The sequence below is a fragment of the Ostrea edulis genome, chromosome 8 (genome assembly GCF_947568905.1).
Source record: "Ostrea edulis chromosome 8, xbOstEdul1.1, whole genome shotgun sequence".
NCBI classification, from domain to species: Eukaryota; Metazoa; Mollusca; class Bivalvia; order Ostreida; family Ostreidae; genus Ostrea; species Ostrea edulis.
The window spans coordinates 27,625,822-27,653,012 of NC_079171.1; the positions used below are offsets into that span (position 1 = coordinate 27,625,822).

The window sequence follows — 27,191 nt, forward strand, 5'->3', positions numbered from 1 at the left end:
TTTGGACACTAAACTGTATGCGAATATTTGTCGCATATAGTACTTGTTCACAAAATTCAGGACTAGTTAATTTTGGAATCAGCATATCTTATATTTTATAATATGAATTTAATGCAGTGCAGTTTGAAACCATGCAAAGTTTCACACATTAGAAATGAATTCAGCATTCTAATACAAACATGCACTGATGAACACTTCTCAATTTAAGTTCCTGAGAGTACATATTGTAACCTGAAAGTCTATTTACTGTTATTTAGAAGTTTGAATCTAAACCTACAACATTTGCAAAATCTGCATCTACTCAACAATACAATTCGGTGTGCATTATTTCGACAATAAGTTCTATGGGGATGTATTCTACACAACTCGATCAAGAACTCGGGTATTGGTAGTAAATTAAAGCAAATTTAATTAGATAATATCTTCACCATCTCTATATTATTATAACCCTAAAAAATATATATCCATGCACTTTGGAAGTGATATCATACAAATGAACATGATATAAGCATACAATAATCGTGCAAACTTAGAATCTCTCAAATGTGTACTGTTGATTTTAAAAAAAATTATTTACGAATTTTTCACTTCATGCATATATCACTGTTGCATGATACATATGGGAAATAGGTTACATGGATATTTTCACACATATTCATTTTGAAATACGAACTCAATAACATAAGGTATACTGTCTACATTTCATATTCATCTTATTCTTTTGTGTAAGCATATATATGATGTAAACTTCTTTTTCAGAGAGAGAGAGAGAGAGAGAGAGAGAGAGCGAGAGAGAGAGAGAGAGAGAGAGAGAAAGAGAGAGAGCTACATAAGTATTATTTTCTTGGTAACATATTTTGATAACTATAATACATGTACATGTAGATCTAGATATGATTTACAATGTATCTATTGATCAAACCAAACAACACACAAAAAGAAAAGAAAGAAAAAAGAAACACAATCGTATTTGATGAAAAAGTACCTATAGACCTACATGTATATACTGATCATGCATATGAGTTTTCACATATTCTCTGCCAGTGAATTTCATAATCATCATGTCTACAGTTTCTTAGCAGCAAGTACTTCTCAACCACAATTCTGTTCGTAACTATTTTTCTAATCGCAGATATATGTACTTGCGGACTATTTTGATATTTACAAGAAAATATATATTGTTTTACTACAAGCAAATCAAATTTTGAATGTCTAACTGTTGATTTTTATTATACATTTGTAGAATCAATATTTTATTTTTACTGACATGCATCCCGACTGAGATATTAATTATAGAAAAAGAAACTTAAGCAATTACTTGAATTTAGTATGTAGTTCCTGTGTTTCATCTATCATCTAAGGATTTCAACGGTTTAGTTCAGTAAAAATTGAGACTCCAGTAGTTAAGAAACCACTTTAAATGAAAGTAGATGGCTGAGGGGCACACGTACATGTACATGTGTTTACAAATATCCTTGACAATTGCGAGGCGAAATTAATGTGTTGCTAAGAAAAAAGCAGTTCATTCTTCAAAACATTTCCATGTATTTGGTTATCTCACATGCAGAATGTCCAGTCTTGTATATACCATTGCTTTATAGCTCATATTGTGAGAACAGAGAAAAGTCGGGCAGAAGAGGGGCACCTTATAATACCCCATAAAGATGCAGAAGAAAGTTTGTGTGACTGTATGCTACACCGGTATTGAGTTTATTTCATGATTTTTAGACCTCTAATAAACGTAAACTTTTCATTATAATACAACATAAAGCACACTACAGATTATTTACATTTAAAATTGTAAACAAAGGGCGGCCATTTTGAACTTAGAGTCGCAGGGACGCTATTTAAAAAAATCCTATGATATAGAAAAACGATGCAGAAATTTAACACATGCATGATTTTTTAAATTAAGACGTTTGTGAAACAATTTACACACAAAATAAATTATATATCTATAAAAGTATGTTTTCCCATAAATCCTCTCCTGATCGCTGATTGGTTGTAATTTTCGGCGGGCAAAATTGATTGTTGTTTGTGAGAGAAAACCTAGCGTGACTCAAATGGAACCATGTCATGTTTTGATTGAATGGAAGATCCAAAGATTTTTCTGAGAATAGGAGACGTCTACTGTTGTTGGGCATCATTCAGGTATGTCTTTTAGAGGTTATTGAGTAAAAATTTCTGGAACTTTTTAAAACAATCTTCCATTATGCATCCTCACTGAATATTTTAGTATGAGTCTGTCCATAGCCAATACTGGCAATTGCCGTCTCATTTAAACGATTTTTGACGGGATATCATGTTATCTCTGACTATACAAATTTTCATTTTCTCATAAAAGAGCAATGATATTTAATATTCATTTCATAATCACAACAGACCACATCAAAACATGCTTGATATTCACCTTTTAGAATTTTGAATACAAAAAAAAATATTAAAAAATATCCTGTCCCGATTCGGAAACAGGACGTTATCTAACCTATTCTTTCTCTCTATATATCATTGTAGGTATTTCCGGTGTTGACTTGAAACGTTTTTATTCACGATGTTGCGGATTCATCATTGCATTTGCATGGGGTAGTGCATATGTTGTGTGTGGCCTTCTAAACGATAATCTATGGATTAAAGGATGAACAGGTCGATGCAGGAATATTCATTCTAATGATAAGGAAATACGAAATGCAAGGACAACCTCCAAGCATGCAGTATGCCTTAGATCTATACAATGGTGGAATGTTCCAGTAAGTGGTGAAAGGTTTTACATATAACGTTTGATTTTGTGTTGTGATTACAAGGTCCTTATATAGATCTAGTTTATGTGAAATTTGAAATGGTTTTGCATTGTAGTCTTTGAGAAATTTAGTGGGGGGGGGGGGGGGGGGGGTTATTACGTATAATACTGTATACAGTGATGTATGTAGGGACCAAATGATATTACGACTATTGCATATTAGCCATACAAATATCTACAAACTATTTCCAGTTAACCATCCGAATTTTTTAGTCCTAGAAATAGTTTCTATTCTCAATTATGGTGCAGCATCAAATTAAAGATGAGAAGTAAATCATGTGCCAATCCCTCAGCATTAGAAGTGAAAGGCACAGGTGTTTTAGGCATGATGTTAAAACCAAAGGCCCCATATCACGGTAGGTATTGGCACGATAAAGAACCCTCACTGCTACACAACTAAGTTAAGGCTAATCCCTCCAAAAGTCTCAGTGCTGTACAGAAATCTACCTTCAAGTTGAGCAATGCACTTCACACCATACAATGTCACAATGAAAAAGTAAGGCACAACGCACAGGGCTATATATTCATATCATTGGGAAAATGTTGCAATATTTTAGCTGTATTGACCAAGGCTATCAAGTTCTAAGCTGTATACAAATTTGTTTAAAATTTTCTGTCATATGATATATTTTTCTCTTTGGTATTGTAGCAATTTCAAATTTTCAGTATAGAACATGTGCAAAGATATTATTCATATGATTGATTGATGTTTTCCGCCACACTCAACAATTTTTCAGTTATATGGTGGCGCCCAGTTTTTATTGGTGGAAGAGAGAACCCAGATACAATGTACCTGGGAAGAGACCATCAACCTTCCGAAAGTAAACTGGGAAACTTTCTCACTTAACGGCATGAGTGGGATTGGAACCCTCGCCAACAGAGGTGAGAGGCCGCGTGATTTTGAGCTCGATGCTCTAACCACTCGGCCACGGAGGCCCCTTATTATTCATATGATATTATGACGTTGAAATCACCCGTAATTTATACATATAGTTTGTACTAATCCGAAATATTTGACGTTTTCCTGGCTTTTGATATTTACTGTGCCAGGAAAATGTCAGAACCGGCACCATTACGTAAACTGGAATTGTTTTATTGATTAATTATGAGTTTAACATTGAATTCGACTCCAAAGTATTTAATATCGGCCCGAGAATGCCGCCTCCAAAAGGAGGCGGTGAATTTCCAGTTTACGTAATGGAGCCGGTTCTGACGTTTTCCTGGCACGGTAAATATCAGGGGTTTTAATTTTTTTCCCTCGATTACTTTTTACTAAAACAACATTTTTTGACTAAAGAAAGTAAATTTAAAAGTTTTCAATTTCAAAATGTACATATCCTCCATTTTCATCCTCATCAAATTTTTCTGGTGTAGCATTCCTTCTTAATTGACACCCATCTGTTGACAAAAATAACTTTTGTCATCAATGTCTTTTCTCATAAAAATACAATCCACCACCCAACCTACATTTTTTGGTGACCCTGGATATTAATTAATCTACTCACTTGCTATTGTCTAACTATACTGATGAATTTAGGTACTCGAATGCATTGAGTTAGACCACTAGAAAGGTAGTAGTTCTGAAATCTAACACATAAACTGGTGTATATAGTCATAATGATCTTGGTGGCCTCTAGTCAAATAATGTGTCCTGTATTATATAATTTTCTTTGAAATTGTCAGATGTCTGCTAGTTTTTTTTATGTAATCATGTGCATATAGATAAACACATATATGCATTTATAAACAATGTCACATGTACACAAAATAAATCTAATTAAAATTACTGTACCAAAAACACTACCAGCAATAAAATTTGCTATTTTAGAATCCTGAAGTGATCTTGTACATGTAAATGCATGCAGTGGTGGATTCAGGATTTGTTAAAGGGGGGATAGGGCTCCAGGGTTTTGAGGCATTTTAGGTAACTTGTAAGGTTTATTCTAGTTATAAATACATCTACAACATAATAGAATTATTATATGATAATAAGTAATGGATTTGCTTATCTTCATGTGCTTGTGTGTATATATATATATATATTATGTCAAATCCTATACCACTATTTCTTTTATTAGCTCACCTGAACTGAAAGCTCAAGTGAGCTTTTCTAATCGACTGTTGTCCTTCATCTGTCCATCTGTAAACTCTTTACATTTTTACATCCTTGGGTGAAGGGCTTTCAAGTTTGTTCAAATGAAGGGTCATGTCCCCTTCAAAGGGGAAATAATCACAAAAATGCAAAAAATAGGGTGGGGTCATTTAAAAATCTTCTCAAGAACCACTGGGCCAGAAGAGCTGAAATTTACATGAAAGCTTCCTGACTTAATGCAGATTTAAATTTGTTAAAATCATGGCCGTGGGGGGGGGGGGGGGGGGGGGGGGTAAGATGAGGCGACATTAGGAGATTGAAATTTTACATACAAATATATAGGGAAAATCTTCTTAATAATTACTGGGCCAGGAAAGTGGGAATTTACATCAAGGCTGTCTGGCACAGATTCAAGTTTGTAAAAATCATTGTCCCCGGGGGTAAGATGGAGCCACAGTAGGGGATCAAAATCTTGCATACAAATATATAGGGAAAATCATTAAAAATCACTTGCCAGGGAAGTTTACATTTACACGAAAGCTTCCTGACATAGTGCAGATTCAATTTTGTAAAAATCAGGGCCCCTGGGAGTAGGTTGGGGCCACAATAGCAATCAAAGTTTTACATGCGAATAGGAAAAATCTTAAAATATGAGCCAAGGTGACTTAGGTGAGCTATGTGGCCCAATGGCCTCTTATTTATTTTTGGTCTCAATGTGTGTGCGTTTTTATATCAGCCACTGGCAAAGTGAAGACAGAATTGAGCAAAGTAACGATGTGTCTACTCAGTCTTGATATACCATATGTTACATAGGATTAATTTTTGTTTACTGTTTTTTTTTTTAGAACTAGATGAGCAGAAGATGCATTCCATGACTGACTCCCCATATGATATGAAAGAGAGCCCATGAGAATGGAACCAACTTTCAGTGTTACAATGGATGAACACTCCTCCTGTCACAAGTCCATCTTGATTCAGTAAAGTGGTAGTCTATTTATCTAGGAAGCAACAAGACGGATCTGGACAAGGACCATATTGACTCAAGTTTTGGTGTCAGAAGACCATTTTGATTAAACATGTTAAAAGCACCACAGAAGTAAGAAGCTAGGATACCAGTTTTATGTGAGCATACCATTTAAGGATTCATTACTGAACAGTTGAAGGATAGTCACTATGACAAGAAAATGGAACAATTGTAATGAGCATTGGGGTCCATGTATTTAGAGCTTTCCATTTTTCTGTTGAAAGTCATATTGATATTGTTCTGTTTATTATTTTTTCTTACCATCAAAATGCTATCACTCTTTAAGACATATTGAAACACTTTATAGCTCACCTGAACCGAAGGTTCAAGTGAGCTTTTCTGATCACATTTTGTCCGTCGTCCATCTGTAAACTTTTCACATTTTCGACTTCTTCTCCAGAAGCACTGGGCCAATTTCAACCAAACTTGGCCAAAAGCATCCTTGGGTGAAGGGCTTTCCAGTTTGTTCAAATGAAGGGTCATGTCCCTTTCAAACGGGAGATAATACAAAAAATGCAAAAATAGGGTGGGGTCATTTAAAAATCTTCTTCTCATGAACCACTGGGCCAGAAGAGCTGAAATTTACCTGAAAGCTTCCTGACATATCGCAGATTCACGTTTGTTCAAATCATGGCCCCCGGGGATAGGATGGGGCCACAAGGGGGGATCAAAGTTTTACATACAAATATATAGGGAAAAACTTTAAAAATCTTCTTCTCAAGAACCACTAAGCCAGAAAAGCTGAGATTTACATGAAAGCTTCCTGACATAATGCAGATTCAAGTTTGTTCAAATCATGGGCCCCGGGGGTTGAATGGGGCCACAATAGGGGATCAAAGTTTTACATACAAATATATAGGAAAAATCTTTAAAAATCTTCTTCTCAAGAACCACTGAGCCAGAAAAGCTGATTTTTACATGAAAACTTTCTGACATAGTGCAGATTCAACTTTGTTCAAATCATGGGCCCCAGGGGTTGGATGGGGCCACAATTGGGAATCAAAGTTTTACATACAAATATATAGTTAAAATCTTCTTCTCAATAACCACTGAGTCAGAAAAGCTGATATTTACAAGAAAACTTTCTGACATGGTGCAGATTCAAGTTTGTTCAAATCATGGCCCCCGGGGGTAAGATGGGGCCACAAGTCGGGAGGGTCAAAGTTTTACATACAAATATAGGAAAAATCTTTAAAAATCTTCTCAAGAACCATTGGGCCAAAGAAGTTGACATTTACATGAAAGCTTTCTGACGTAGTGTAGATTCAAGTTTGCAAAAATCGTAGCCTCCAGGGGTAGTTGGGGCCATAATTGGAACTAAGGTTTTACATGCAAATATATATGGAAAGTCTTCAAATATGGGCCAAGGTGACTCAGGTGAGCGATGTGGCCCATGGGCCTCTTGTTAGTTCATAATACAATGCTTTTTGAGAAATAATCAGATATCAACCTACATACTTGAATTTTGAATCTGATCCTTGTTTTTATTACTTTTCTCTAACTTTAAATTCTATGAACATCAAACATTTGCTAAACACTGACTTGCTTTAAAAAAAACTTGTTATTGCTATTCTTAGTTACTAAATCGAAAGATACAGAGACACAAAACATTTACTCATGAATTCACTTAAAAAAAAATCCAGTGAGAGATCAATCAAAGGGATCTGAAGACCCTTAAACCTGGTTATTGTCCTTGAATGTCTGCAGTTTTTTTGTTTGAGCGCTAGCTTTTCTCAAATACAGTAGATGTTTTGAGACCTTGAATTCTTGTCAACTCCAGTTACCATCCCATTAATTTTATGTTTTGACTTGAATATCTTTGATACTATTACATGTACTCAGTTTAGGTTTTCTTAATTCTGGTTCTTACTCTTTTGACCTTGAATTTAGGGTCAAAGGTCAAGGCCATACATATATTTTCTAATGTTTGCATTTTTCAAACAAATTGAGCATTTTAAATCAAAGTCACCTCTCTTTTACAAAGCACTATGATACGATCTCTTAGAGGTTGTGTTTAGTCCCCTACCGACAAAATGGAAAGGGACTTTAGGTTTGCACTCCGTCCGTCTGTCTGTCGATCAGTTTTAAGCACTTTTTGCTCTGTTCTTACAGATATACATTTGATATTTAGTACATTGCTTTGCCATAACAAGTTACAAATCTAGTTTGAATTTTATCTCAGTCCGTTGTACATCAAACTTGGTGCTCAAGTACATTGTAAGGAGTAAGTGACCTCCATTGATTTTGATGTAGCATGGTCAAAGATCAAGTGTCAAACTGGACACAGGAATACACCTTCTACTCAATATCTTGAAAATCGTTTGTTTGACAGACATCAAACTTAGTACACCGGTACATCCTAAAATGAAGATGACCCTTAGTGATTTTGAGGTGACATGGTCAAAGGTCAAACTGGACATAGGAAGATACTGACCACTCAATATCTTGAGAACCCTTTGCTTGACAGACATCAAACTTGATACACTGGTACATTTTAAGAAGCAGATGACTCCAAAGGATTTTGAGGTCACATGGTCAAAGGTCAAACTGGACATAGACAATACTGACCACTCAATATCTTGAGAACCCTTTGCTTGACATACATCAAACTTGGCACACTGGTACAGCATAAGGAGAAGATGACCCCTAATGATTTTAAGGTCAAAGGTCAAGGGTTAAACTGTACATAGTAATATATTGTCTCCTATACTTTAAGAATTATTTGATTGATTGACACTAAACTTGGTACACTGGCAAAGCATAATGAGTAGATGACCCATATTGATTTTTAGGTCACATGGTCAATCCACTCCTGACATAGGAAGATATTGTCTTCTCAATATTTTTAATTGGTGATACTACTATAAAATTAGATGATGCATGTGTATAACCCTTTTCAATTTTGCACCATGGGGGCATATATGTTTTACAAACATCTCTTCTTTGGATTTGAATTAATAGTTTTGAAATTTTTGGATTCTGTACTCATTGATGTTTGGGGAACATCTTTAAAGATCCCAATTGAGAATTATATAACAATTTATTTTCATAGAAATTAGGTTTGTGTAAAGGACAGTCAGATATAATATGAAATTTACTGTATAAAAAGAAGTGTTAGTACACATGATGTGTTAAACAAGATACTGAGTGCTAGAATGACATTTCTTTGGATTCTATGTAGAAGTATCCTATATACGAATATTGCTAGTATAAGTTCACCATAAGTATTGTTATAATTCATTGCACATCTTTTTACAGAAACTAAAGAGTCGAAAGGCCCAGCTGGAGAGAAATTCCCATTTCTCGACCAAGGACAAAAAAAAAAAAGATTAAAAAGGTGCTGACTAAGGAGGCAACGTCTCCAGAAGTAACGGATGATGAGGAAGCCACCCAGAGGAAGGTCTTACCATTTATATGGGAGTCATCCCTGCTGCGTAATGTTAAGTGCGACCTGGACAGAGAGTATGCTGAATCTTTGCAACTTCAATCAAATAGACAAAAAGCCAAGGCCATTAGAAGTAGAACGGAAATGACTATGACCCCACCACCTAGGAGCATTCAAGAGTGGGCCGTTTCCTCTACTTATAAATGATGCTATTACTGTTAATAGTTATATTTAATTTCCTCATTTTTAGCTCACCTGAGCCAAAGGCTCAAGGTCACAATTAATACTTTTATAACATTATAACCAGTTTTTATGAAATTTTAATAATGCTGTTGAAGGAGAATTGCAATTTTTTGGATGTTTATAATTGACACTGTTTAAGTATGTCTAGCATCTTAAAAAGTGAGATGACCTATATATTTCATTTCATAATTTATTAATTTTAACTTAAATTGAAATAAATGCATTTTTGATACTTTTATCAGAGAATATTGCAAGTATGGAGTTACCTTGATATATTTATACAGATTTGTTCTGCTTTAGTACTAGTGTATCAGTATTATTACATCAAGTTCATTTGTGTGAATATTATAATATTTAAGAATGAATAAAACTGTCAAATTGTGGCTTGTATTCTCTGTACAGTAGAAGGTCTTTGAGCATCAAGTTGGAAACTTGATATCAAATGCATGTATGCAGAAACCATTTGCATATCAGTAGCTTATGCATGCGGAAACTTGATGTAAACTTTGTGGAAACTTGACGTAAACCATATATAAACCAATATAGTTTATGTATGCGTAAACGTATGATAAACCATATATGCATGTTGATGGTTTACGCCTGCGGAAACTGATGATAAACCATATGTATGTCAGTGGTTTATGGCTGCGTAAACTCGCGGAAACTTGAGGTTTCAGCAAGTTTCCGTTGCGGAAACCATATGGATTCGTGGACACCCTAAGTTTCCGGAGTGCGGAATCTTGCTGAAACTTGAAGTTTCCAAGCGGAAACTTGGCAGAAACCTTATGTATACCTAAGTTTCCGCAGTGTTTCCGCAGTGTTTCAGCCTTGCGGAAACTGCATTTTTCATCATGTGATGTGTACACACTGAAGAGCTATATGTCAAACTCTAAAAAACAAAAATTATACTGAAACGTGGTGGGTCATAACATTAACAGGCCTACATACAGCGGGGTGAATGTGTAGACAGGCCTGGTCTTCTGTACTTTTTATTTTAAAACTATATCATACGGCGAAGTTGTAAACGAACCTAAATTCAGACTGGGTGTTGGGTTTCGTGCTGTTGGTCGCCCGTCAACAAAATACGTTGAACACACCAACACATTCTTTGGCAAATCGTGTCGATGTAATGCCCGCTGCCATTTCAGTTTCTCTTCTACTATTTTCGGCATCGTGTGTAGGCTGTATGGCACGGCGCAGGGGCAATCTTTGTGAGGAATATCACCATGTTCTCGGCATATAGACTAATTCCATAAATAAAGTTTCTTTCTGTTATTAGTGCAGTTAAAAACCGCACACGATTCTCCACATACACCTGTGTACATCTCTCAGGACGCTCACGGTTTCACGGTTGTAATGGCGGATGCGTCACGTGACCGATAATGTCTGCGCTCAGCAACTGTGACGTAATTGCGGGGAAAAGTTGTGTATACATGCTGCTATTTTCGACGTAAAAATCACCTAAGGAAGGTGACATGTATGTGGAACTTGGAAAATCATTGAGTAATGACGATAGTGACGACATTGCGATCTATCCGATACAAAGGCATATGTGTGATCATTTTAACTTCAACATCCCTTGGGTACTCAAATTGTTTTGTAATATATGTGTACATGTATAAAATAAATGTAACGTTCGAAGTATTTATTTCAAGGCACAACACTATAGCAAGAGCAAATTGCATACATAAAGATCAATGATAGATAAAAAAAAAAAAAAAAAAAAAAAAAAGAGGGGGGGGGGTATAATGTATGGTTGAGAATCATTCGAGTTTCCAAATATTTTGTTGTAATTCTGATATAAATATTTTTGTCAGTCATACAAGTCAGTGTGTGTCACAACATAATTTTTCCCAGTCAAATGAACTCTTTATCGGATCAGAATGCATGATTGCTCCGAGTTTATTAATTTGCGGTGTTTTTTTCCTTCATTACTGTATGTGCATGCAAAGTGAAGATAACGAACAGTGATCAATCTAATGAATTTATTAACTCTTATACGCAATACAAAATAGATAGTTGGGCAAACACGGATCCCTGGACACACCAGAGGTGGGATCAGGTGCCTAGGACGAGTAACCATCCCCTGTTGACCGGTCACACCCGCCGTGAGCCCTATATCCTGATCAGGTAAACGCAGTCAAAATCAGTGTGCCAAGAACGGCTTAACAATCGGTATGAAACACGTCAGACAGCATTTGACCCAATGCTAGGTTGTATAGACCAAGTAGATCGTTATAACGACCACAGAATTTGCGAAATGCTGACTTCAATCAAGACTGGAAACACCTGTACCATCACATTATTGTAGGTAAGGTAAATAAAAGTAAAGATATTGTAATGAAAAGAGGGGATAAAAAAATGTTAATTTGTTTTCATTGTAAAGATGTTTTAAAGTAATAAATGCCATAGATGATTAATCATATTTATCTTTATTGGTAAATTTTTATGGACAGTAATTTCTTTGAATACTAAATTCATAAAAATACATTTGTCTTCCCTTATCATGGTTAATTTGTTTTATTTCATTACAGTCCGGGAAGCTAAAGACTTGGCTGTGGGGGCTCCTCTCTGTGTCTCCCTGTTCCTCCTCCTGGTGTGGGCACTGCGCACCATACTTAAATGTATGGGAGTGCGGTGCAGTTTTTTTTAATATAAATTATAAATAATTGATTTTCTATGGAAAATATAAACTTTTTCACTATCAATACTTTATCAGATTTCTTATTTTATCTAGTAGATAAAATTCCTCATATATTTCTATCATGCGCAATGTTTAACGTGATATAGATTTCTGCAAAAACCTATGACATCACATCGAACTGTTAATTTTATTTTCCAGATCTATTTCTATTACATCAGAGTTCTATGTCTCCTTCATGGAACAGCTATGTGAATATGGAATTGACTGTAGTCCAAATTGTAGACTTGTTGAGATGTTTCACAAGAATATAGATGATGACAGTAAAAAAAGAATTCTAAATGAATTTTGCAAACAGGACAGCCATATAAGGCTTTTGTTTAGTACAATTGCTTTTGGAAGGGGGTGCAAATACCCGATGTAAGATTAGTGGTACACTGGGGTGCACCAAAATCAGTGTTGAGCTACTGGCAAGAGATTGGGAGAGCGGGAAGAGATGGTGCTCTTTCATTTGCTGTGTGTTTGTGGTATGGAAGGAGCCTTGACAAAAGACGTACGGATGAGAGTGTGAAGAAACTTCTTGTTGAGTGTGAAAGTAAATGTTTAAGAGTTGAAGTTCTGAATCATTTGATGGTGAAAGGGATGAGTGATGAAGTGTTTGGTGGAATGAAAAACAAAAGAATTTGTAGTGGCAAGTGTGATGATGTCTGCAAATACGCATTTTGTGTGTGTTGTGCTGTTTGTTTTGATAAATGTATTTGTTGTAACAAACAAAAATACTTGGACTGGATAAGTTGTAATTGTTGTATTATTATGTTCATGTTTAATGTTTGTATTTTATCAGTTTGTATAAACAGATAAAGAATATATGCGATACATTTGTTCCGTCATTGAATTAAGGATTTTGTGTATTGACTTTTAGAATTAAGTGATCTCCGGTTAAAAAATGCCTAGTACAAGAGAAACCACCACCACCCAGGGGAAAATAAATGAAAATAGAAATAAATGGATATGAATTGAAAAAAAAGACAACAACCCCCCAAAAAAGAAGACAACATAAAACGAAAAGAAACAATGATTAATTTAATTATCATATACTTTAAATCGTCTTACAATGAAACAATGATTAATTTAATTATCATATACTTTAAATCGTCTTACAATCTTATGTACTAGTTCTTCTAATCTTTTATTTTACTTTCTGTAATTCATTATTTTCATGTTCAAAATCACTAAGTGAATTTACAGAAAATACAATGTGTGTGAGGAAAGAATAAAGTTTAAACCAAAAGTTGGCTTGTTTTGTGCGCTTTACTTTGAGTACGCATTTCACCCCTCAGGGGGCCTCTAGCTGTTTTACAAAATGAGGTGACGCATGCGCTGAAGTCATTGTTTATAACGGAGGCGAATTTGACAGCAAAAGGAAGTTTTGTTTGAAATGACGACGATTATAGTTGCTTTAGTGTGGAATTGAATAGTTTCAGTTGGATTTTATTGTGGGAAAACCATTCACGAATTGATTGAGGTAAGTTTTCGAACGATTCACATCAAATGTAAGCTGAAATAAATTCAAACCGAAGCGCGAGTGATTTCCCACATACTTTATGAGGACTTGGACAGAAACGAGGGGGATAGAAAGACAGAATATAAATAACCCCCTCGTTTCCACAGAAACTACGGCCATTGAGCAGTGAGGGTTCTTTAACGTGCCACACCTACTGTGACATGGGTCATCCGTTTTTAAGGTCATCTACGAAGACCCGTGACATTCACACCCGATGCCGAGCGTTTGGCGATGGAACTGTCACTACCCGTTTTTTAAATCGACTTGGGCCATTTTAAAAAAATTGGTTTATGGATTTCAAAATCCGTTCGTCGGAGGTAAAGAAAAGTTCAATTGACAAAATGTTAAGTAATAAAAATGAACTTGATTTGAGGCATCCGTTTTTAATGTCATCTACGAGGACCCGTGACATTCACACCCGATGCCGAGCGTTTGGCGATGGAACTGTCACTACCTGTTTTTATCGACTTAGGCCATTTTTTAAAAATTGGTTTACGGATTTCAAAATCCGTTCGGAGGGGGTAAAAAAAAGTTCAAATGACTAAATGTTAAGTAATAAAAATGAACTTGACTTGAGGTCAATGTTTTACTATCAACTTTAATATTCTCTTCACTGTCAACTTCAGACGGTGGTATATAGCAACTAGTGTGCACCTTCGCAACAATGCTGTTTCCTTCAAAAATGTTCTTTGTTTATTAAATTAACTTTCTATCAATATCAAATGTCCATTGTTTACCGTTTAGTTATGTAAATCCCAAAATAAAAGAACACATTGTTTTTTCATTCAAAAGATGGCATCCATGACGTCCACTAATCACCTGAAGTACAAAAATCCTCATTGACCTTGTCTAAAAATTTACTGTTAAGTTTTAAAGTCTTATTCATGAAGTCAAGTAAAGTTATAAATAAAATTCTTGAACCCTATAAACATTTATTCAAAAATTCTTAATTTTAATATAGGTCAGATCAATTTATTGTTGGTAGTCAACTGATTCGATATGCAAGAGCTTGTTCTGCGTATAGTCAGTTTTTAAATCGAGGTAAGCTACTGACAACAAGTTGATGGTACAGGGATTTCAACAGTCTCGATTGAAGTCAGCATTTCGCAAATTCTAAGGTCGTTATAACGATCTACTTCGTCAGTACAACCTCGCATTGGGTCAAATGCTGTCTGACGTGTTTCATACCAATTGTTAAGCCGTTCTTGGCACACTGATTTTGACTGCGGATAACTCCGTTTACCTGATCAGGATAGAGGGTTCACGGCGGGTATGACCAGTCAACAGGGGATGGTTACTCGTCCTAGGCACCTGATCCCACCTCTGGTGTGTCGAGGGGTCCGTGAGTAGTATAACCCGACTCGATGGGTGGTTCAACTGAGTGCACTTTTGAGGTCAAAAGGTCAAGTTTTAGAACGCACTGGAGAGCGGCCGAGGTAGGGCGTTGCTAAGGCGGGGCGTGCCTAGCGCGTGCTGTGCAGGGCTAGGTTGGTATGAACTAGAGCGGAGATAGGAGCGGGTGTTATGACGCAACAATGGGTCGATAGTGCTGTGACGCAACAATGGGGTAGAATCGATAACACTAACTAAAGTCGAGATCGCTATGACGACGAGGCCTGAGCCGTGTGTGTGTGTGAATCCTTTAAAATCCACAATGAATAATAAACGCATGATGTGAAGTTTACACATTTATTAAATAAACAATTTGAATAACAATTGAACACAATTTTATACAGTTAAACATTAAAATTGTCAGAATAAAGTCCACACCAGTTTTATCACACGTTCATTCTTTATTCTTTCGGCTCAGCTTTCTCTTCTTTTTAGGGGGTTCTCCTTCACTCATCTCTTTGCTCGTTTTCTTAGGGGGTGGTGGGTTCCACTTCTCCGATGGGGTGTACTCTCTTATGACCGGAGGTTTTGTGCCGGGTACCTCGCCAATCATAGCCATCAATTCCTCTTCATCTCTCGGGCAGTCGCTGATCCAGTGGCCTAATTTCCCACACTTGTAACAAGGGTCCTTTTCTACAGTTTTCTTGACTTTCTGAGGGCAATCTGGTGACCAATGTCCCGTTTCTCCACATGTGAAACAGGGGTTAGTGGCTGGGTCCTTCCTTCTTCTGCTGGTGATGTCCTTACGGGTTGCTGCTAATTCCTCTCTGGTTGCTGCTAATTCCTCGATTTTTTTCACCAGCACCGCGGTGTGATTGTTGATTTCATCAGCCATCACGTTGATCCGGTTGACAATACCGTCCAGTGTGGTCGTAATGATGGCGAAATCGGCCCTGCTCATGCGGGAATCTTCTCCACCGAAGGGGGGTTTATTGTATAAGCCCATCTCCAGTCCCGTAGCATCCTGTGAATCGGGAAAATAGAAGCCTAATCCCGGGTCTGTCGGATTCTGGCTAGGGAGGTAATCCAAGGTCTGGGCCATCTTCTCTTGTTGAGCAATGTAGTCTGAAGGCGTGAGATTGAAGCTCGTGGTCTGGTTCGGCGGCGAGAGATTGAAGCTCGAGGTCTGGGGCATCTTCACTTGTTGACCAACGTAGTCTGGAGACGTGAGATAGAAGTTCGAGGTCTTCCCCAGTTCAGTCTTCTGATCGTCAGTCTTAGCTTTCTTCAGTTCAATGTAGTCTTTCTGTGGCGCTATCTGCTTCTGTACCAGCTGATCTATTTTCTTCTGAGCTTTGTCCACAAATTCTAGTTGTTTCTGAGCCATGTCTTCTGGAAGGTGATTGAAGATCGAATGAGGACTGACACTTGGGCTCCGCTTTTATAGCCAGCAAAATGTCTAGACTATTGTCTCGTGGGGAGCACGTGGTTGCAGCATCTTTTCTGGAAAAACCGGTTTCATTTAGAACATCTCGCGACCAGCGCGTGCTAGTGCACATTGCTACACATTGACTTTAGTGGAATGGAACTTATATTGGTGTTTAAAATAGCCCTGAAAAGGGCTGTTTTGTGTGTGTGTTTTTAATAATCTCTTAAGCCAAATTCGTAGGGATAATCTAACATCATAAAAGTTATAACTGTGATCTGCTGAGGTAATGGCGTTTTCTATTTTTTGAGCTCTGCTACCTCGGAAATTCATCACGTTGATTGTTTCCAGCCAATAAATGTTTGCACAAAAAAGCTGCCGCCATGCACCGCCTCTGTTACGACGTTTTTTCAAACGCATGAATCCCGACACTTTTCTGGTTCCGTTAGACAGCGTGTAAAACTGGGCAATCATAAACTGTATTACAGTATTGTCGCGGTAGCAATCTTCCAAATCTATCAGAATGGCATGTTCCGTTTCCCTCTCTTGTAAGACATATTCAAAACACCAATTTTTAGATCTTCTCCTACGATTTCTCATTCGACGCATCTCTTTCAATTCTTCCCATACGTTGTCGTCCATGACTAACAGTGTAATGGTCGAGAATGTTAGCGCGTGCTACTGTACAACAGGCTATTGCATCATCGGAAAAACCGGTTTCATCTAGAACATCTCGCGACCGGCGCGTGCGAGTGCACTAATTGAACTTGAAAAACTCTATTGTATCAAATCTAGAATATTCTCTGTACTCCACGATCTTTTCCCTATAAATACGAATGTTTTCTTAACTTATTTATTTACTATGGGTGGAACTTCCAACACTAGGTTAGACGGTCATACTTGTATTATAGATTTTGTCAAGATTGTTGAAAATTCGTCTTGGTATAAATCTGCTAAAGCCTATGTACAATCGGCGATACACGAGGTGGGGAATCTTGACAGTTTTCAGAGGATTGGTAGATCGTTAGTTAAAGACACGAATCCCGGCCGATTGATCATGATCTATTTGTATGCTGAGGAACTGAAGAAAATCATTCCCGATCAAATCCGAGACATCGAAATCATTCTACGAGAATGTTTACAAGAAGGATTCATGGAAATAATCCGTTTTAACTAGTTTTCCTTCATTATCGAATCATGGCTGGAAGTGACAACATCGTAGAAAAAGCGGATACTTGTATTCATTTTAGTCATTTACAAATCATGGGTGAAAGTGACAACATCGCAGAAAAAGCGCATAACCATGCATTAGAATGGGTCGAGAAAATGCAAGACGATGTGGTGTTTCAATTCGCTAAAAAATTTCTGATAGCGGGAGTGTTTCCATTGACTCTGGACCAATATACAGATCTACGGAACCAAGTGTACATCAATCTCTATAACGATGCGGGGTTGATGTTAATTTATGTCGTGGGGGAAGAATTCAAGAAACGCATGCCAGAAAAAACCGCCGAGATTGAAAGTATCACCAAGGACTGGCTTCGAGAAGTATACATAAAGTGTGAAGAACTTAATTCATTTCATTTATGAAATCATGACTACCAGGGATAACATCGAAAAAACATTTGTCCTACAGTGTATTGAGGAAATAGAAAACTTGCCAGATTTTCAAAAATTGAAATCCTATCTTCGTGCGGTATTATTTCCAATCACTTTAGACGAATATTGGTGGATATGCAGACATTTGATCGAGAACCGTATCAACACCGAGTCATTGGTCTTGATTCATTTAGTAGCCGAGGAGTTAAAGAGAACAAAGCCGCACATCAGTGGCGTGATCGAGACCCTTCGAGTGCGGTATCTTCATCACATGTACAACAAAATACAAAACTTTTAATCTGGACAATAATGAAGTGTATCTGTTACCCGAAGAAGACCGGAAAAGTATCTGGATGACTGTAGCCGCTGATCAATATCGATTTCAACGCAGGATTCGAGAAATGGAAAAAATGTTGGACCCTATTTTAAAAAGACATGTGTATTGGTGTTGTGTGTGGGAGTTATGTATTTGAAATATGTGACATGAATAAAATTGTTTACACGAAAGCTGTGTTTAGTTGAGTCTCTCAGAGAAGGGTTTATTTGTTGAGGAATAAAGAAAATCCGTAAGGTAGAGTGAAAATCGAATCAAATAAGGTGTTTTCTATCGAATAGACCTTATGAGATGTTTTTAGGGATGTACATGGTCGAGAAATAAATTTTTAAAGAGGCGGTGAAGAAACATCGAACCTCGACTCGACCTCTTTGACCTCTGTTTCTTTGAAAACTATGCGACGTAGCAAAATAAAAATAAGACTATTGAATTCCGCGCCCCAGAATCTATCAGATTAAATCTACCATGCACAGACATCGAATGTCTAGAAAAAGACAATGAGAAAAAACACTCTACTCGAAAGCACAAATCCGCCATTTTGACGGCCGCCATCTTGGCTTCGTCTCCGAAGCGAGGGATGTTTTCGAGGAGGTCCGCGCTTTCTCGTTATATACCGGCGCACTCGCCAGTTCGCTTCACTGGTGATCCAGCAAAGGTTTGATTATTTTTGAAGAAGATAGAAGATAGAAGAAAGAAGAATGGCTGAAGGAAGAAGAGAGCCGATCTACAATTTCCAGACTCTGCCTGGCTTTCGGTACCGGCTGGTAGTGGTGGCTGAGGAGCGGGTAGGGGAGAATTGGGTCGTCCGTTCTCAGAACGACCTGAGTACCTTCTCCCCTTTCGACCGCAGTGGGGCCCGTGAGATCGTGAACCGGGTGCGGCAAGAGTATGAAGGGAGGAGTCACCGCCGCACCGCCCGGATGTCCACGGCTACAAGACCACGCCGACGGGCCCCACAGCCACCCTCACCACCACCACCTTACTCCCCGGCGACGCCTACAGCACCACCACCAGCGATACCATCGGCACCGGAGGAATACAGCCCGGTGCCGATGAGCGAGTCGCCAGCGTCACCGGTGGAGTACTCACCGAGGTCACCGTCCCCCGCGCCACCACCATCACCACCGAGACCAGCAGCCCCTGCAAGACCCCCACCACCTACCATCCGGTCTGCAGGGAGGACTCCGCCACCGAGACCAACCCACGCACCTGTGGCAAGTCATCCCCCGAGGAACCACCCTATGACTGTCCCTGGCTGGGCAGATAGGGCGGTTCCTATCTGGTTTAAGTGCCCTGTCTGCTGGCAAGACAGGGTACACTCCGGTATTACGTGTAGGGGATGTGGGCAGCGCCCAGCTTGCTGCCTGTGCGTGGAGCGGATAGAGGAGCGGCGACACACCCGGGGACGGTGCCCGTTATGCCGGTTTACCGGAGCCAGGCATTAAAAGTCGGTCTTAGGACCAAACGGCCCTTTTTAGGGCCACCCACATGTTACGAAAAGATGCTTTTATGGCAATGATTGAGAAACAAATTAACACCAGTTGCACTTTATTAACAAATACATGATTTAATGACAATATACACTTGTTGATCATACCTATAAGCAAAATCATGAATACATTGTCTGTAATGAGTCCAATTTCCTCCCGCTAACCCACACCCAATCTTATAAGGGAAGGCTAAAGTCTTGTACGATAATGTGGCCAATTCCCGTAAACATTGTTGAAACCATAGTTCTCGCTGTTCGGGTGTATCTCGATAGCGGGGAATACGCTGAGTTCCTTTTCCGTAATCCCACTGGGCTAAGAAACAAATCACATCAGGGTCTGTAGCATTTGATAAGATGCGTAACGTGCCGGGTATTCCTCGATCGGGTTCTATAGCTAGATTTCTACGGCCTAAGGGTCTCCGTGTAGCATACAAGTTGCCCCACGGATATTTGTCAGCAATACTTTGACTTAATCCATGAGGTTTCACCGTTAAACAATTACATTGTTGTACAATACCATCGACTTTCATAGTGAGTAAATCTCCCTGCACATAAGTCACACTCATGCTGTGTTTTTGTTGAGTGTCGAGGCTACAGCTTTCGTTTTTATAAGTCACATTCACGCGATGTGTTTGTTGAGTGTCAATCATGGGGTTTCTTTGATAAGGGTTCACTACCCCATTCAAAGTGGCATTAAAATAGGATGAAATAGGTTTTTCTCTATCGATCTAATTATCATTGAGGTTTCTACTGCCTCACAGACGTGAGAAATGAAGTTTTAAAGAGGCGGTGAAGAAACATCGAGCCTCGACTCGACCTCTTTGACCTCTGTTTCTTTGAAAACTATGCGACGTAGCAAAATAAAAGTAAGTTTAACGAATTCCACCCCCTAGAATCTATCAGATTAAATCTACCATGCACAGACATCGAATGTCTAGAAAAAGACAATGAGAAAAAACTCTCTGCTCGAAAGCACAAATCCGCCATTTTGACGGCCGCCATCTTGGCTTCGTCTCCGAAGCGAGGGATGTTTTCGAGGAGGTCCGCGTTTTCCTGATATATACCGGCGCGCTCGCCAGTTCGCTTCACTGGTGATCCAGCACTGATTTGAAGAAGTTATAGAAGAAAGAAGAAAGTGAAGATGAGCCAAGTACCAAGTCCTCCCATCAAGAACCACAACATGGTCCCGGAGGATCAGCGTGAGGACTGGGATGCCGAGCTGGAACTGGTACAGCGGCCCCCGGGACGGATTGTGTTCCAACCCGACGACTCATTTGAGTGGCACTTCTTCTATGAAGGAGTGCCAGATGCCCCCAAGAAGCCGCTCAAGAAACGCCGCCGCCGCCAGCGGAAGAACAAGGCCGCCAGACAGTAATGAGGTAATCAACCTCTAGACAGTGTGGGGGGCTTTCATAGTCCCCCGGCCCTTTTCAGGGCCACCCACATCTTATGAAAAGAGACTGTATATGACAATGGTTGAGAGAAACAAAAACTAACACCAGATGCACTTTTTTTTTATTAAGAAACTCGCTAAAGTTACACAGTGTTGATAGTTAATAACTTGCCGTGTTCTTCATAGTCTCCCATCATGTAACGTAGTCTTTCGGATGCGAGACTATTCTCATATGCTTTCCAACAACATAGAGGATGAACGAAATACCTCATGTTACGCTTCGTTCTCCAGTGTTTCATTTGAATTAGTCCTCTTAACGTTTGTTGATCTCGGGTCATGATCAAATACTGGTATTCACTCTGTACGATTTTAACGATATCCTCCGGTCCTGCATTGTCTAAGATAAAAGTCCATGCCATACTTTGAGGAGTTTCTCTCACTCCTTTGACTCTTCTATAAACGGGCACGTAATCCATGTCTAAGTAGACTGATTTTTTTATTGTGGCAAACCTGTCTTATATAGGTACACACAACACAGATTTTTTTTTTTTAATTTTTATTTTGTAAACAATTAAACATTTGAACAATTACATCAGTGACAAGTTAATACCATGACATTGACAACTTTGTCCTTTATGGGTTCTAGGTTTACGAAATGTCTCTTTAAACCATTGGGCTACATAACGATCTCGTTGTAACGCCGTGCCTTTCCAAGGAAGTAACCAATCTTGAACCGTTTTTCTTTTACGATGGCGTTGATGTAGATAATACACACAATATTGGCCACAGACATCCGTGTTCAACGCTTAATAACAATTCGTGTTATGAATCCAAGTGTCGCCGTGGCGTCGCATAAACGCTTTGATTTCTTGATGCATCGGGGGTAATCCGTAAGAATCAAAATATTCTATGATGGGGGTGTTCAAATACAAACACACCCAGTGGGCTCCGGGGCGATGATGAGGGTCTGTATTGATCACGATCGCTTTTTGGTGGGGTAAGATATCCGGTAATACATTTCTAGGATACACACCTCCAAACGCAGGGCCTAAATCTCGAGATAAGACGTCTCTCAATTGATACGTGTCCATCAGTAATCGATGCTGACTTCTCGTTGTTTGTTGATTTCTAGCAAATTGTCAAAGACGGCATACACCACGCAGTTTAAGGTCGTCGCTATGCTGTCGGCAAATTGTACTTCTACTCTCAGGTTCCCCGTCTGTATGAGATGAAATTTATCCGTCTGAGCTTCTTGATCTTTGGTGAAATCCATACACCATAGGGTGTAACCGTTTTTATACTCTTCCAGAGTAATGTCCGGAGCCCAATCTTGCCCTAATTTTCCCAATCCTTTGTACAGACTTAATTACGATCTCAGATACTGATCGGCCGTGAAATTCGGTTCCAGAGGACGAGTTTCCATCATGTCTCCATTGATACTGACTTCTAATTTTTTGATTTTCTGATTTTGGAAATTAAACGGATTTTTAGCATCATCCCCATTAAAGGCGGCGTTTTCCACAAACCCCAAGAGGATGAGTTTGGGCATCTGGCCTTGGAATAGGTGATCGGTGATTTTCGATTGGGTCCCGGTGGGGATCGTGAACGTTTTCACTTCCACTCTTCTCAATGGGTATTTAGCTGTTTGAGTACTCAGCTGTTGATTGATCAGATTGATGATCGTTGGAGTCGGTTTGACTTTTCTCACCCACAACACCATACTTTGAATGGCTACTTTCCCACTACTTCCGGCATCGGTCATCATGTAGAATTGAGGTCTGGCACGATTGAATCGGAGACGGACGTCTACTCCGTTCGGCAGACATTTCTCTTGCTGAAACAAATCCAGATGTAAACGGTCCATCAAGACAATTTCCTTACTGTTATTTATTTTGTGGTGACGTTTTCTCAACCCCACATTCTGAGAATCGTCGGGATATATTGGGGTGGGTAACATTGCATTGATGGTGACTTTATCATTAGCTACGGGAAATTCCTTTGGAGGTTGAACCAGACCAGAATACTCTCGATCTTCCATTTGACCGGCGGTATCTTTTTCCCACAAGGTACAGGCTCTCATCTGAGTTTTCAGAGTTTTGGGGGCATAAGACAGTAATTTTTCCAAGTAGGCTTTGTACGGATAAGTATCCGTTCCGGGGGTAATGACTTTGCCATTGAGACTCACATCGATTTCACTGAATAAGGAATGTAAGATGTTATTGACCGGGGTGGTAGTAGAACCCGCTCCCGTGAGAGCCGTCTGCTTTGGTGAATTTACAGACCATCTGGAGATACGATTGAGATAAATCCAGATATCCATCTCCTTGACCTTTGATTTCAAATTCAATGGGAGCCGTATCCGAATTTAACGTACTGGAAATCGGATAATATTCCATCCATTTAGAGTCTTCTAAAGTGACGTTTGTCGGGGGAACTTTAAACAGTTCCAAACTGTCGGTCCCGCACGCGCAGGATTCTCTGTGCATCATTTTTGAACGATGTGTTACTGATCGTTGTTAGGAATCAAATGGGTTCACCCCTCCCTCACATCTCCTTTTTATAGGTTCAGTCGAAAATGTCGAGAGATCGTTTCTTCTTACCCCGGACCAGTGCCTGGAGCTTTCTTTTACGCGGTCCTCCTAAGAGACGTTGTTGAGAGGGGGTCTTGGACTGTCTCTTACGATGTCCTCGTGCACCGGCCTGTCTTTTACGGGGTCCCCCTCTTGCTAAGAGACGATGTTTGGCCATACCGGCTGTATTCTTAGCGGCTCGTATACCATGTGTCTTAAGAGCGTCTTTGAGAGATCTCTTATTTTCTAAAACATCTAACCCCGTCTTTGCGGCGGCCGTCAAAGCTTGTTTAGCTCCCGTTTTGAGTAAATCGGTAAAAAACCCTTTTCCTCTCTGTTTTCTTCTTTTCTTTCTCCTCATAGCGGTTGCTAACGCCTGCCTATCGGTAAAAAAGCCTTTTCCTCTCTGTTTTCTTCTTTTCTTTCTCCTCATAGTGGTTGCTAACGCTTGCCTTCCGTGAGTTCTGAGCGCTTGTTTGAGAGATCGTTTATTTTCTAAGACATCTAACCCCGTCCGGTACCCGGCTTTCATGGATTGTCGTGCTCCTCGTTTCACCATCCCCGCTAAAACACTGTCCCCTTGACGGGATCTTAATTTTTGTTGAATTCTCGGCATGGCCATACGACCCGTATTTTTGATGGCTTGTATTCCGTGTGTCTTGATGGCATCTTTGAGAGACCGTTTATTTTCTAAGACATCTAACCCCGTTTTAGCGACTGCTGATAAAGCACTTTTAGCTCCCGATTTGAGTAAATCGGTGAATAAACCTTTTCCCCATTGCGTGGGGTTAACCTTTTTGAGGAAATCGACGAAACCTGCCCTCCCTTTGCCCCCTTGTGGTGGCGGTATTATATTGGGCAAGGAAAATCCTCCGATGACTTTAGCGGCCGTGTTAACAAGGCCACGAGCCAAACTCTTGGACCAATCTCCAAAATATCCATCGCCTGTTTGTGGTGCGGGGCTCCCTCCCAGTAACCCTCCAACGACCTGACCGATCACGGGAGCCGCTAGTTTACCGACTGTTTTTAAGAGACTACCCCACCCATGACCCCGCTGGTGTAATAAACCTCGTTGATACTGCATCTTTGTCGAGACTGACCCCTTTCAGAGCCTTACCCGCTTTTAATACTTTTTGCGACCCCTCTTTTTTCTTTTCATGCCTTTGCCTCCTTGAACAGCCCCGGCTATGGCAGTAGCAATCAAAGGGAGGAGAATGGTGAATAATCCGTGTCCTTTCTGTCGTCTGACTCCGCGATGATACTTCATCGTCACACGACTTTTCTCTTCAATACACTTTTCGGAAATGAAGTTTCACGATCGTTCTTCCATTTAAAAAGGGCATGGGGGTCCCCAGAGAGGTCATGATGTGAATATCGATGGTATCGAAATGTTTTTTACTCAGTTTCAAATATTCTGCTCGGATAGGTTCCCATTTGGCTTGTTGTCTATCATCTTGATGAAAGGTACAAGGAACCACTCTTAATAATTTCAATTCGTTGGACCCCACCACTTGCGGATCCACCACATCGCAATACACGTACATGGATTTCAGATTTTCGTACAAATCCATGGTATGGTTAGCTAAGTAAGTCACGTTCAACCACGTAGTCATGGGTTCATTGGGAATGATGAGTTTCTCACTCCCTATTCCGAGTTTGTAAGCTAAGCCAGTGGGAAAACGGATGGCTAAGGCTGTTTTTTTTTAAGTATACTACCATGAAACTGATACATGACTCGATCATATTTCTCGAAGTACACTAATTTCATAGAATTCTCTTCTCGCGGATCGCCGGCTGTTTTCCATATCTTTGCGAATGTTCTGTGCAAGGCTTCATTGATTTCATCGATTAAAGCCGTGGAATGAATGTAAGCCCCAGTTCTAAAGTGAATTCGGTAAATAGTCATCATAGCATTGAGTGGAATGACATCCCCCCAATCCGTATGGGTCCAATCAACCACTACAGCACAACGATTTAAAGGGATCGAGTTTTTTTTGGTCAGTGTAAATCGCCCCCATTTAAACGTATCTGGATTTTTAACCTGTTGGGCGTAAGCTGTAGGGATAAGGATGTCAAAATAAGCCTCTTCCTTTGTAATGTTTTTCAAGGCATTGGTATACATCATTTCGGTTAACCCTACTTCCCATTCTCCGTCCGTTAAATCCAGGGTTTGTGGTAATAAGGTTTTAAATTGAGCAGTCGTATTATTTGAAAAAGCTTCCATAGACCCGTCACTGAGGAGAGTCATGTAAAACCCTTCTCGGTGAGCCATGATGATTCAAATGATGACCATGTTTCCGTTCCTTCTCTATTTATACTCATAACACAATGAACATTTTCATATTTTATTGAACATACAACATAATGTTAATACACAATTTTACATGTCATTCTTCTTGATCGCGACCACCACCGCAAGTCAACGATTGTAGAAAAGAGTCTTCCAACTCTAGTGTTCCTCTCTCAACTAAACGGCGGCGCATCATCAGATAGTGTCGGGTTCCCCAGCAATCGGCCACATCATACCCCTCCTGTAATCTGTCTATGATATGTCGGAGACAGTCCTTGGAATTGTCAAACCAAGGACTCTCAATCAATGTCCATTCCGATGCGTGTTGTCGTCCGAAACATCCCCAATGGGCTTTCACTTTCCAACGAAAATCTTGATACTTGGTCTTCATGATAAAGGCTGACCATCCGTGAGGTATCAGTATACGTTTGTACAAGTACACCGGTTGATCTAACACTTTGTGTTGTTTACAATGTCTCAAACACATCTTCTTATCCGCAAACCATGCCGTTTTCTTTCCCTCTTGTTTCCATGCGTACTGTGTGTTAGCCATGGTGAACTGGTGAATCTGAAGAAGATCGTTCCTGTTTTATACTCGGGCTCGCTAACGTCATTTGTGGACTAGGCATGACGTAGCCTACGAGAGAACTTAATGTGACCATCCAAAAATCACGATTGGAATCACCTAAGGCTAACATCACGACCGACGTGATAATGATTGTTAAACACAGGAATAATTGTGCAAAATACACAATTTCTGTTCGTGGGACTTTTTCACCCAAGAATTTCCATTGGACGGTCATGGCAGAATGAGATCCGCTTGCGGAATCCATGAGTCTAAACTAGGGGGATATCCTTTCCAACGCACTTTGACTTCTGAAATGACTTTTTTCCCCACGCGGCGCTTTTTATACCCTAAGATCTCCTCCACTTCGTAGACATCGTCTTTTTTAATTACTGCTTGCAATTCTTTATCGTAAAACGTTCCTTCTAATTCTTCTCCATGGTCGTC

General features: G+C 39.4%; 1 protein-coding gene and 1 long non-coding RNA gene across 7 annotated transcripts; both read left to right on the forward strand.

The window, feature by feature from the left end:
* The first annotated feature begins 801 nt into the window (after positions 1-801).
* Positions 802-9,924, forward strand: LOC125661462 (uncharacterized). Of its 6 annotated transcripts, none has more exons than XR_008798049.1 (5): positions 802-2,151; positions 2,515-2,747; positions 3,535-3,679; positions 5,735-6,011; positions 9,172-9,924. It is a non-coding gene; the product is annotated as an uncharacterized LOC125661462 (long non-coding RNA). The 6 variants fall into 6 exon arrangements; XR_007364901.2 differs by lacking the exon at positions 802-2,151 and adding an exon at positions 4,626-4,721 and having other exon boundaries at positions 2,406-2,747; XR_008798050.1 differs by lacking the exon at positions 3,535-3,679 and having other exon boundaries at positions 804-2,151.
* Positions 9,925-19,135: 9,211 nt separating this feature from the next.
* LOC130049656 (uncharacterized) lies at positions 19,136-19,882 on the forward strand. Its single transcript, XM_056147537.1, has one exon. The coding sequence runs from the start codon at positions 19,136-19,138 to the stop codon at positions 19,880-19,882; it is 747 nt and encodes a 248-aa protein (XP_056003512.1).
* The last annotated feature ends 7,309 nt before the right edge of the window (positions 19,883-27,191 follow it).

What these genes read in the sequence shown, in the direction of transcription:
- LOC130049656 (XM_056147537.1), top strand. Translation starts at nt 19,136, where the DNA reads ATGGCTGAAGGAAGAAGAGAGCCGATCTACAATTTCCAGACTCTGCCT.